A 13,571-nucleotide genomic window follows, 5' to 3' on the forward strand; every position below is an offset into this window, starting at 1 on the left:
AGTCAATTTGCAGTCTACAAATCATTTGTAATTACGTTCTATACATAACTTTCAAGTATAAATGCCTTGGGTTATTCTACCATTTTCAAACGATTAAAACTAGACTGAGTGTTAAGAAATGGAGAGGTAGATAAAAGCATCAGCTAGCTAGAGGGATTCTTCTTGTCCTTTTCAACTTCCGTGGCGACTGAAGAAGGCACCGCCTTAGACCCTAGGACCAGTAAATGACCTCAAAGAGAGAAGGCCTCTGAGCCAGTCTTTAAAGACTGCTGGATACCATGCTGACAGTAGACCATTCATACTGTCCGTGATATTGACAGGTAAGTCACCGATCATAATGTAAACAACACTTCATATCAGAGTAGATCTTTTTTTTTTGGTCACCATTTCTATTTTAAGTTTCTTACCTGAAGACGACACAGAATTCTCTTTCAGAAGCCCATTGACGGTTGCCATGGCAGCGGCTCCATTGATCTGATTGGCTGAGTGTATCAGGCGGGCCTTGCAGCCTCCGCCCTCTGACCCCTGGACCAACAGGAAGTAGTGTCCGCTCTCACCCTTCACCTCCACATATGGAACTATGGCAAACCAAATAGGTCAAAATGAGTTGAAAATAAAGAACACACATCCAGATTATATGTAGGGAAAAAGCCATAGGAGGGAGGTTTATATAGTATAAAGAGTGCCTTGGTTCTCCTTGTTGCTTTGATTCTGGTTGTTTAAATATTTATAGTCCCAAAACAGTTAGTTTTGTGACGGTCGATCCAGGACCAACACGGAGACAATCCCTTTTCTCACACGTGGGCTGTAGCTGACGATCCACATACAGTACCTACCAGGCAGGGTCTTGGGTCTCTTAGACATGAAGTCCTTCCACTTCTGGGAGCTGAGCTGAGAGGCAGGGGGTAGAGCCATGGAGCTGACCGTACAGGATAGAGAGAACAGTGCCCCTACCTGGAGTATAAACCAAACGCACCTCAAATCATTATTTGACATATCTCGAGCTTGGAACTAGAAGGTTCTATGTGCAGAAAGATGATTCTGAGAGAATTTGCTTTAAAGTTCTGAATCCTAATAGATTTGAATGGTACTGCTGCTACTACTACTACTACTACTGCTACTACTACTACTACTACTACTACTGCTACTACTACTACTACTACTACCGCTACTACTACTACTACTACTACTACTACTACTGCTGCTACTGTTACTACTACTACTACTACTACTACTACTACTACTACTACTACTACTACTGCCTGATAGTCACAGTATAATGGGTCACACACTGGAGTAGTACTGACTGATTGATGTACCTTTCCAGACAGTGATCTGAACTGATCAAGGAGCCGTTTATCTCTCAGTGATTTGGAGGATAGTTCTCTGTCGTGATTGGTCAAGGGATGTAGAACACTGGGGAGATGTATCTAGCTGTTCCTTATTGGCTTTCATAAACTGGCTGGGTCGAGCCCTGAATGCTCATTGGCTGACAGCCGTGGTATATCACAGGTATGACAAAACATTTTACCTGCTTTAATCATGTTGGTAACCAGTTTATAATAGCAATAAAGCACCTCGAAGGTTTGTGGTATATTGCCAATATACGTCAGGTAGCCTAGTGGTTAGAGCGTGGGGCCAGTAACCAAAAGGTCGCTAGATCGAATCCCTGAGCTGACAAGGTACAAAATCTGTCGTTCTGCCCCTGAACAAGGCAGCTAACCCACTGTTCCTAGGCCGTCATTTTGAATAAGAATGTGTTCTTAACTGACTTGCCTGGTTAAATAAAGGTAAAAAAAATAAATATACCACAGCTAAGGGATGTAACCAGGCACTCTGCGTTGCGTCACGCAAAGAAAAGCCTTTAGTCGTGATATATTGGCTATATACCACACCCCCTCGGGCCTGATTGATTAATTATACTGTACATGACAAGTGTGAAACACTGGGGAGATGTATCCAGCTATTTCATATGGCCTTTTATACTGTAAGGCTTGATCTGTTATTACTTCACACAATGACAGTAGAACAAGATCCTGTTCAGTCTACATGGAGAGACAGTCACATGAGACCTGGCTAATCATTATCCAAGAACAAAGTTCATTATCCCCAAACCAGTTTCAAGGGTAAACCTGTTCAGAGAGTAAATAAATGACCATGTCTGTAGCCTGACTTCCAGCGTGACTGTCTAGCAGGTCACATACAACTGTAACATTCTAGAAAGTCCCTTCCCTTAAACCAGCTATGTGGTTAAATATCTCCAGTTTATAGATCTGAGAGGAACAGTTTATCTGAGATGTGGACACTTCAGTCATCAGCTGATGTGAAGGATACAGGTGTAACTCTGTGCTGGAGCGGAGGAAGCTGGGAATGTCTGACACCGTCACCAACTGAACCAGGTCTAGAACAGACCGGAAGTAATGGAACACCTGGGGAAAGAGGAGAGGAGATGAAGGGAGAGAGGAGAGGAGAGGAGAGGAGAGGGGGGAGAGAGAGAGAGGAGAGGAGAGGAGAGGAGAGGAGAGGAGATGAGAGGAGAGGAGATGAAGGGAGAAGAGAGAGAGCAAGCTTTAGATTGAAATATTACCGTAAAGCTGATATTATACACACAAAACAAGCTTGACATTGAAATATTACCGTAAAGCTGATATTATACACACAACACAAGCTTTAGATTGAAATATTACAGTAAAGCTGATATTATACACACAACACAAGCTTTAGATTTAAATATTACCGTAAAGCTGATATTATACACACAACACAAGCTTTAGTTAGAAATATTACCGTAAAGCTGATATTATACACACAACACAAGCTTTAGTTAGAAATATTACCGTAAAGCTGCTATTATACACACAACACAAGCTTTAGATTGAAATATTACCGTAAAGCTGATATTATACACACAACACAAGCTTTAGATTTATACATTACCACTTGATAGAAAGCGGAAGCCGTTATGCTGATATTTAGTTGGCATGTTTCAGTACTTTCATTGACCTCTAACTTTACAGCAAGGTCAGCTTTGTTCAACAACTGTATCAGGTATTATCAGACTGTGTGTGTAGCTAGGCCAGTTTAATAAGTAGCTGGCATAGCTTTCACCCCATCAGCCCCCCCCCCTCCCTCTCTCTGGCCCGGGATTAGCTCCACATCCCATTTCCCAAACAAGGGACAGAGACAGCTCCTTCACAGGTCACCGTATAGAGATAGAATTCCATCGATGCAAAGGCTGCTTTCTGCTTTTCTCCTCAACCTCAGCCTTGCAAACTAAGAGTAGAAACTACCTAAATACTTTCATTAATAGCAACTCCAGGTAGGCCTAAAGCTAAGCTTCCTGAAAGTGCAGTAATGCATCTGCTTTAGGATGAGTCACATCTAAACACAGACATGGAGTTACAGCTGGCCTGGCCTGGGAGTTACAGCTGGCCTGGCCTGGGAGTTACAACTGGCCTGGCCTGGGAGTTGCAGCTGGCCTGGCCTGGGAGTTACAACTGGCCTGGCCTGGGAGTTACAGCTGGCCTGGCCTGGGAGTTACAACTGGCCTGGCCTGGGAGTTGCAGCTGGCCTGGCCTGGGAGTTACAACTGGCCTGGCCTGGGAGTTACAGCTGGCCTGGCCTGGGAGTTACAGCTGGCCTGGCCTGGGAGTTACAGCTGGCCTGGCCTGGGAGTTGCAGCTGGCCTGGCCTGGGAGTTGCAGCTGGCCTGGCCTGGGAGTTACAACTGGCCTGGCCTGGGAGTTACAGCTGGCCTGGCCTGGGAGTTACAACTGGCCTGGCCTGGGAGTTACAACTGGCCTGGCCTGGGAGTTACAACTGGCCTGGCCTGGGAGTTACAGCTGGCCTGGCCTGGGAGTTACAGCTGGCCTGGCCTGGGAGTTACAGCTGGCCTGGCCTGGGAGTTACAGCTGGCCTGGCCTGGGAGTTACAGCTGGCCTGGCCTGGGAGTTACAGCTGGCCTGGCCTGGGAGTTACAGCTGGCCTGGCCTGGGAGTTACAACTGGCCTGGCCTGGGAGTTACAACTGGCCTGGCCTGGGAGTTGCAGCTGGCCTGGCCTGGGAGTTACAACTGGCCTGGCCTGGGAGTTACAGCTGGCCTGGCCTGGGAGTTACAGCTGGCCTGGCCTGGGAGTTACAGCTGGCCTGGCCTGGGAGTTACAGCTGGCCTGGCCTGGGAGTTACAGCTGGCCTGGCCTGTGAGTTACAGCTGGCCTGGCCTGGGAGTTACAGCTGGCCTGGCCTGGGAGTTACAACAGGCCTGGCCTGGGAGTTACAACAGGCCTGGCCTGGGAGTTACAACAGGCCTGGCCTGGGAGTTACAGCTGGCCTGGCCTGGGAGTTACAGCTCTGCCTTTGAGTTCACACTGAGGTTCTCTGGTGGGAATTGTCAAGAGCGAGGGGAGGCAAGGGGGGATTGGACATATGGTCCTGGGTTCTCTGAGAGGTGAAATCTTCATAGAGGGAGCAGCCAGGCCAGGCCCACTGACTACTATAGAGCCTTCTCTATTATCATGCCAGGCCCACTGACTACTATAGAGCCTTCTCTATTATCATGCCAGGCCCACTGACTACTATAGAGCCTTCTCCATTATCATGCCAGGCCCACTGACTACTATAGAGCCTTCTCCATTATCATACCAGGCCCACTGACTACTATAGAGCCTTCTCCATTATCATGCCAGGCCCACTGACTACTATAGAGCCTTCTCCATTATCATGCCAGGCCCACTGACTACTATAGAGCCTTCTCCATTATCATACCAGGCCCACTGACTACTATAGAGCCTTCTCCATTATCATGCCAAGCCCACTGACTACTATAGAGCCTTCTCCATTATCATACCAGGCCCACTGACTACTATAGAGCCTTCTCCATTATCATGCCAGGCCCACTGACTACTATAGAGCCTTCTCCATTATCATACCAGGCCCACTGACTACTATAGAGCCTTCTCCATTATCATACCAGGCCCACTGACTACTATAGAGCCTTCTCCATTATCATGCCAGGCCCACTGACTACTATAGAGCCTTCTCCATTATCATGCCAGGCCCACTGACTACTATAGAGCCTTCTCCATTATCATGCCAGGCCCACTGACTACTATAGAGCCTTCTCCATTATCATACCAGGCCCACTGACTACTATAGAGCCTTCTCCATTATCATGCCAGGCCCACTGACTACTATAGAGCCTTCTCCATTATCATACCAGGCCCACTGACTACTATAGAGCCTTCTCCATTATCATACCAGGCCCACTGACTACTATAGAGCCTTCTCCATTATCATGCCAGGCCCACTGACTACTATAGAGCCTTCTCCATTATCATACCAGGCCCACTGACTACTATAGAGCCTTCTCCATTATCATACCAGGCCCACTGACTACTATAGAGCCTTCTCCATTATCATACCAGGCCCACTGACTACTATAGAGCCTTCTCCATTATCATGCCAGGCCCACTGACTACTACAGAGCCTTCTCCATTATCATGCCAGGCCCACTGACTACTACAGAGCCTTCTCCATTATCATGCCAGGCCCACTGACTACTATAGAGCCTTCTCACAGTACACCACACACACCATATCCCCTATCTAGTACACCACACACACCATATCCCCTATATTGTGCACTACACACACCATATCCCCTATATTGTGCACTACACACACCATATCCCCTATCTAGTACACCACACACACCCTATCCCCTATATAGTGCACTACACACACCCTATCCCCTATATAGTACACAACACACACCCTATCCCCTATATAGTGCACTACACACACCCTATCCCCTATATAGTACACTACACAAACCCTATCCCCTATATAGTACACAACACACACCCTATCCCCTATATAGTACACAACACACACCCTATCCCCTATATAGTGCACTACACACACCCTATCCCCTATATAGTACACTACACAAACCCTATCCCCTATATAGTACACTACACACTCTATCCCCTATATAGTACACTACACACACCCTATCCCCTATATTGTACACTACACACACCCTATCCCCTATATAGTACACTACACACACCCTATCCCCTATGTAGTACACTACACACACCCTATATAGTGCAGTACCTTGAACATCCTCCACCACAACACCCACCTCTCTCCTTCAGTTCCACAGAGACAACAGATGGTTAGTCATGGTCTCAACAACACCATAAACACAGAACATGAGCACAATTACTTTTACTACAATCACACTCTCCCAGAACCACAATAATCATCATCATAGATACTATACTGCCTGGCACGGAACGAAAAGGAATTTAACTAGCTAATCAATATGGGTGTTGTAAATCAGCTGTGTGTACCACGAGTAAACAGTCCAGGAGTTTAATAACTGAGCGTGTGTGTGTGTGTGTATGTGTGTGTGTGTGTGTGTGTGTGTGTGTGTGTGTCCATTGCTACATAGAACAGCCATGATTCATCTGTAGTGGAAAACTCATTAGAGCAACACTCTGGTTTTTATGACAGCAGAGCCTGGAGCGGAGAGACAGCAACATGGACACTAACTGAGCTCACTCCCTCCCTCGCTCTCTCTCCCCCTTTCTGTCTCTCTCTCTGTTTCTCCCTCTCTCTCTCTGTTTCTCCCTCTCTCTCTCTGTTTCTCCCTCTCTCTCTCTGTTTCTCCCTCCCTCTCTCTGTTTCTCCCTCCCTCTCTCTGTTTCTCCCTCTCTCTCTCTGTTTCTCCCTCCCTCTCTCTGTTTCTCCCTCCCTCTCTCTCTCTCTCTGTTTCTCCCTCTCTGTTTCTCCCTCCCTCTCTCTCTCTCTCTCTCTCTCTCTCTCTCTCTCTCTGACAGAAACACCAACCGTGTTAGATGGCTGAAGCTAAATAAGTTATTTGTATTTTATTAAGCAGTGTTTTATTGAAAAAGTGTGATTCGTGGATGTTTGAACACCTTAAGGGTGAGTCTGCTTTTAACCCCTAAAACAACTGATTTTATTAAAAGCTGTGTAAAAACATGTGTTCTTATTTGGCAGTGTCTCCGTGAGTAAAGATGCTTACTCTGGTGGCAGGACAGTGAGTCAGTAGCTAGTAGAAATGGAAGGTTGGAGGTAGGGTAGGACAGTGAGTCAGTATCAGACAGAACTTGAAGGTTGGAGGTAGGGTAGGGTAGGACAGTGAGTCAGTATCAGACAGAACTGGAAGGTTGGAGGTAGGGTAGGGTAGGACAGTGAGTCAGTATCAGACAGAACTGGAAGGTTGGAGGTAGGGTAGGGTAGGACAGTGAGTCAGTAGCAGACAGAACTGGAAGGTTGGAGGTAGGGTAGGGTAGGACAGTGAGTCAGTAGCAGACAGAACTGGAAGGTTGGAGGTAGGGTAGGACAGTGAGTCAGTAGCAGACAGAACTTGAAGGTTGGAGGTAGGGTAGGACAGTGAGTCAGTAGCAGACAGAACTGGAAGGTTGGAGGTAGGGTAGGACAGTGAGTCAGTAGCAGACAGAACTTGAAGGTTGGAGGTAGGGTAGGACAGTGAGTCAGTAGCAGACAGAACTGGAAGGTTGGAGGTAGGGTAGGACAGTGAGTCGGTAGTAGACAGAACTGGAAGGTTGGAGGTAGGGTAGGACAGTGAGTCAGTAGCAGACAGAACTTGAAGGTTGGAGGTAGGGTAGGACAGTGAGTCGGTAGTAGACAGAACTGGAAGGTTGAAGGTAGGGTAGGACAGTGAGTCAGTAGCTAGTAGAACTGGAAGGCTGGAGGTAGGGTAGGACAGTGAGTCAGTAGCTAGTAGAACTGGAAGGTTGGAGGTAGGGTAGAACAGTGAGTCAGTAGCTGACAGTGGCCAGACTACAGTGGCACACTAGTGGTCTGGTTAGTCAGGGGAGGATAGGATAGGACTACTCACCTCCGACTGTAGATTGTGGTCAGAGTTGGTCTGGGAGGGAAGGATATGTTAGGATAGGATAAGGTGGGGTTGGATAGGGTGGGGTAGGATAGAATAAGGTGGGGTAGGTTAGGGTGGGGTAGGATGAGGTGGGGTAGGATAGGATGGGGTGGGGTAGGATAGGATAAGGTGGGGTAGGATAGGATAAGGTGGGGTAGGATAGGATAGGGTGGGGTAGGGTAGGATAAGGTGGGGTAGGATCGGATAGGGCGGGGTAGGTTCGGTGGGGTAGGATGAGGTGGGGTAGTATAGGATAGGGTGGTGTAGGATAAGGTGGGGTAGGATAAGGTGAGGTAGGATAGGGTGGGGTAGGATAGGATAAGGTGGGGTAGTATAGGATAAGGTGGGGTAGTATAGGATAGGATGGGGTAGGATAAGGTGAGGTAGGATAGGGTGGGGTAGGGTAGGATAAGGTGGGGTAGGATCGGATAGGGTGGGGTAGGTTCGGGTGGGGTAGGATAGGATAAGGTGGGGGGTAGGACTACTCACCTCTGAGTGTAGCTTGTGGTCAGAGTTGTTATGGGATCCTGGATCAGAAGGCAGCAGGCTGTACCATGTCTCTCTATCCTGGGCTCGGAGGGAGAAGCCTTCAAACCTCACCTCAGAGGCAAACTGTTAGACAGCACAGGAGAGAAATCAATAGGACAGCATCGTTAGTGAACTCAAACTGGGTTTCCATTTTAGAAAAGAGATTTCCCAAGACAGCCTGTTCTCACTGTAATCAATACACAAGACATTTTAAGAGAGTTGAAGCTAATTTACTGCATTTCTATACCATTTAAAAAATAAAAAATAAATGATATTTTGGAGAGCAGCAAAAATGACCCCTGCCTTTATCACATTGGTTGAGCAATTAGTGTTTTTTGAGGTCGGTTCAGTTTCATTACAAAAACAAAACGCAATTTTTCGATTTCGTTTATTTTGTTAAACATGCACTACGCAATCTGTGGGTTGAATGCTGGAACACAGAATAAAACAATTCCTAAAATTCCCATGACTGCCCATTAATGATTCACATTACTTTAATGTTATATTTCAGTCGTCTATATTACATTGGCTTTTTTTGATGACTATAATTTCATTCCGTCACCATCTCATCTCTATAGAGCCTTTGCTGCCTGACAAAATCCATATTTGAGTAGTTATTTTAAGGAAATAAGGCATACTTGTATGACTGCTGAATAACAACTATCAATCACTTAGACCATGTATTTTCAGATAGAGATTCCTTTGAAGCGACTGCCCTCTATCCCTCTCAATCGCACGTTCTTCTGTATCTTCTCTTCCACTCCACGTCTTGCACCACACAGACCGGACAAGTAGGCGAGCAATGGATTATGGTCAATGTAGTTAATTACCATGTTTTCTGTGCTAAATCATGTAGAATATTGGCCTGTTGGAAACTACAACTCCCTACTACATCGCACAGTTGGGCTTGATCAAATTTATCTCCAGAGAAACTGCGCATTGATCTCACCAAAAACAAAAAATAAATTTAAAATGGAATTAAAATAATTGAACAGATATTTTTATTAAGGAGTTCTGTCCTTGAGATGTTGTCTAATAATGTTCTGTATTATGTAATGTTTCATGTTCTGTGTTGGACCCCAGGAAGAGGAGATGCTGCTTTCTCAACAGCTAAATGAGGATCCTAATAAAATACAGAATATCAAAAATATTGGTCCAATCAGTTGTTTAAATTTATTAACAAAATCAAAGGTCAGGGCCAATGGGCACGTTGCCTAGTGGATAATTCAGCAAAGATTACTACAAGTTTAGATAACTGGCTAGACTAACTTACCAATAACAAAATGATATACCTTTCTAACTGATATGGGTTCATTGAGTGACTGTCAGTGAGTGACAAAAAATTGTGTAAATTAAGAAATTGTGCACCTTGTGTATTCTACTAATCTAACTCTCAACAATATATCGAGACTCCGACTGAGTTCCTAAAACAAAATATAATTATATATACATACAGTGGGCTCCAAAATGACTGGCACCCTGACAATGCACAAACAATACTTCAAAAAAATATAAACAATATAATTATGGAGAGAAACTCAAAATACCAACATGTGAGAAATACTGTACTGTATTAATGTTCCAATGGAACCCAACAAAATCATACAATTATTTAATCCAAAATACATTTCACCAAAATCAAGGTTTCATAATTATTGGCACTCGTCACTTAGTACTTAGTGCCACCACCTCTGGCAAGGATAACAGCATGGAGTCTTTCCTGTAATGTTTGACAAGGTTAAGGAACACATTTGGAGGGATTCTGGACCATTCCTCTATGCAGATCCTTTCAAGATCCTTCCCATTCTTGGGTTTGTGCTTATCAACTGCCCCTCTTCCACTCAGCCCACAGGTTTTCGATTGGATTTAGGTCCAGCAACTGAGATGGCCATGGCAGAACATTGATTTTGTTGTTTGTTTGGTCTCATCTGACCAGAGCACCTTCTTCCAATCATCATTTCAATTACGTTTGGCAAACTCTAAGCGCTTGTGTCTGTGTCTTGGGGTCAGAAAGGGCTTTCTTCTGGCAACCCTTCTAAAGAGCCTGTGGATGTGGAGGTGGAGTCTGATGGTGCTTTCTTCTGGCAACCCTTCCAAAGAGCCTGTGGTTGTGGAGGTGGAGTCTGATGGTTCTTTTTTAAACCTGGGTGACCCCAAGACGCCACCAAGGAGTGCAATTTTTTCACAGCGATTCTTGATGATTTTGTTGCTTCTCTCACCATCCTCCTCCCCATCCTGGGGGGCAAAATGCATTTGCATCCTCTACCTGTGAGGTTTAACTGTTCCATATCTTTGGAATTTTTTTAAATAATTGCCCCAGCAGTGCTCAGTGGTATATTCAATCGGTTGTGGATCTTCTTGTAGCCATTAGCAGATTTATGAAGATCTACGACCATCTGTCTCTTTTGAACTGGCAGTTATTTTCTTCATGGTGTTGGTTGACAGCAGGATATTGCATGAGTGTTCTCATTTTTATACCCTAGTGAAACAGGAAGTGATGTAATGGCTCAATATAGTTCGTTAACACTTAGATAAACCTTAATAAGTGGAATTTAATTCCTGGTTTAATTTTGGTAGATGTTAATTACAATAATATTTAAGGGTGCCATTAATTGTGAAACCTTGATTTGCAGGACATTGATTTTTAATTAAATCAATAAATTATTTTGTTGGGTTCCATTGAAACATTAATACAGTACAGTATTTTTCACATGTTGGTATTATAATAATTAGATAGTTTATATTTTTTGAAGTATTGTTTGTGCATTACCAGTCAGGGTGCCAGTCATTTTGGAGCCCACTGTATGTATGTATATATATATATATATTTTTTTTTTTATTAATTAGGGAAAAAATGACCAAGGTCCAGACCTCAGTGTCCTCAGACGTAGCTACGGCCCTGTCAACGTCCTATGGAAAACCATAATTACATTGTAACAGTGACAGCTGAGCTGATGTGTTCTGCAGGATGAAGGGGGAAAAGGCAACTCTAGAGAGGAAGTTGTATTGTAAAAGGTACAGATGTAAAATATGTGATCTTGACTTGGGGGGGGAAAAATACACTCTAATGAAAAGAGCATTAAAAAGGCTAAATTCACAACACGTCTATCAACTCTCATTGATTACAAGCAGTACCAAGACGACGGATCTACAATCCATAACGGCTGAGTCATAAGAGACTGGGGTTTGGGTTCAGGGCCAGGCACAGCAGGTTCTCATGCCCCCCCCCTATGTGCCAGTCAGGGGGCTGGGTGAAGAGGTGAGTAACCCTGGCAGTGGTCCAGTGTGCCAGCCAGGGGGCTCTGGATTTGCAGTGACCCTTAACCCCTGTCTCCAGGCCCAGAAAGGCCTCCAGACAGAAGATCCATTTACTACAGCCCTAGGCTTGGCACACACCGAGCACCCTGACCCACACATGACCCCTATACATTCTCCTAGGGCAGCATAATCTAAAGTGCATTCGGAAAGTATTCAGGCCACTTCCTTTTTTCCCACATTTTGTTACATTACAGCCTATGGGCCCCTCAGGAGACTGAAAAGATTAGGCATGGGTCCTCAGATCCTCAAAAGGTTCTACAGCTGCACCATCGAGAGCATCCTGACTGCTTGCATCACTGCTTGGTATGGCAACTGCTCGACAGCATCATGCTGTGGGGATGTTTTTCAGCGGCAGGGACTGGGAGACTAGTTAGGAAAGAGGGAAAGATGAACGGAGCAAAGTACAGAGAGATCCTTGACGAAAACCTGCTCCAGATCGCTCAGCACCTCAGACTGGGACGAATGTTCACCTTCCAAACCCTAACCCAAGAAGACGCAAGGCTGTAATCGCTGCCTACGGTGCTTTAACAAAGTACTGAATAAAGGATCTGAATATTTATCTAAATGTGATATTTCAGTTATTTTATTGTTAATACATTTGCAAAAATGGGGGTGGGACAATTTAATCCATTTTAGAATAAGGCTGTAACGTAACAAAATGTGGAAAAGGTCAATACCTTCAGAATGCTCTGTACATCATATTGTAATAGTTCAAATACACCCACTTTCCTTTCACACTGCTGATGTACTAACAAACACCCCCTAGTGGTCAAGTATATAGATACAACAGTCAAAATACTTGTAAAAACCATTGACTGACTGACTAAATAATCTTACCTTTTTCTCTCTGATGAGAACACCTCCTCTCCATAACTCCCTCTCATCAATACAGGTCATGATGCTACTGGGATGTACTACTCTGGCTGACAGGTTAGAGGCTGGCTTCTGCCACCTGGAGGAACAAGCAAAAGAAGGACAGACATCAGTTTATCTGTGTATTTAGCCATTCAACAAGTCTATGCTGCCCTCTAGTGGTAAAATGGAGATCACACAGGTACAACTGTTGGGAGGATTCCAGTGTCAAGTGGACTCGTCATTTAGTATAATAGTTCTTTGTCCTTACCCAGCTTGGTGTTCAGTCACTATGGTCATCTTGGCTGTGTGCCATGTCTGCATGTGTTTCAACGAGCCAATCACAGGGAGGAAGTCCTTCAGCTTAGGAGCTTCTTCAGCAAAACCCAGAAATATCACATCTAACAGAGCCTTTCCTGGGGGAGAAACAGAGTCAGCCATAAAATACCTAGTAAACTGACACAGATATTACATCTAGGAGAAACAGAGTCAGCCATAAAACACCTAGTAAACTGACACAAATATCAGATCTAGCAGAGTTTTTCCTGGGAGAGAAAGAGAGGGGAACAGAGTCAGCTATAAAACACAACACAAGCCACGGCATGTAGGAAATATAGAGAACTCCTGGATAAGATATGTGGAGGAATCTTTCTCAGTCTGGCCAAATGAACCAAGGTGAATGGAGTGAGTTACCTGGAGGGGGAAGCTTGTCTGATAACAGGTGTAATCCCTCTGCTGCCTCTTCATACAACCTGCAGTCATCACAAATCAGAACTTTATTCATACAACTATTCATTTATTCACCCCTGACAGGGGGCCCCTACCTTTCAATACAGCCCGGAAATGTGATATTCAGAAGTTCTAGAACATCTCAGAGGAAATAAGGTCAACTTTGTATGTTTGCTTCCACACTGCAGAAGTAGTATTATGGAAGAGCACAGAGC

At 44.9% G+C, this 13,571-nt stretch overlaps 1 protein-coding gene across 1 annotated transcript in view; it reads right to left on the minus strand.

Moving 5' to 3' along the window:
- Window positions 1-13,571, minus strand: part of LOC139393662 (mdm2-binding protein-like) — a gene marked incomplete at its 3' end in the record, with an annotated part of 33,447 nt that overhangs the window by 15,974 nt on the left and 3,902 nt on the right. Inside the window, exons 5-12 of the mRNA XM_071142004.1 lie at window positions 13,321-13,379; window positions 12,899-13,043; window positions 12,613-12,727; window positions 8,419-8,541; window positions 2,335-2,429; window positions 1,320-1,386; window positions 837-954; window positions 408-578 (exon numbers count right to left, since the gene is read on the minus strand). Of these exons, the coding sequence (XP_070998105.1) occupies window positions 408-578; window positions 837-954; window positions 1,320-1,386; window positions 2,335-2,429; window positions 8,419-8,541; window positions 12,613-12,727; window positions 12,899-13,043; window positions 13,321-13,379 (893 nt within the window). The remainder of the gene's footprint in view (window positions 1-407; window positions 579-836; window positions 955-1,319; window positions 1,387-2,334; window positions 2,430-8,418; window positions 8,542-12,612; window positions 12,728-12,898; window positions 13,044-13,320; window positions 13,380-13,571) is intronic.

This window comes from Oncorhynchus clarkii, unplaced genomic scaffold (assembly GCF_045791955.1).
Source record: "Oncorhynchus clarkii lewisi isolate Uvic-CL-2024 unplaced genomic scaffold, UVic_Ocla_1.0 unplaced_contig_9595_pilon_pilon, whole genome shotgun sequence".
NCBI lineage: Eukaryota > Metazoa > Chordata > Actinopteri > Salmoniformes > Salmonidae > Oncorhynchus > Oncorhynchus clarkii.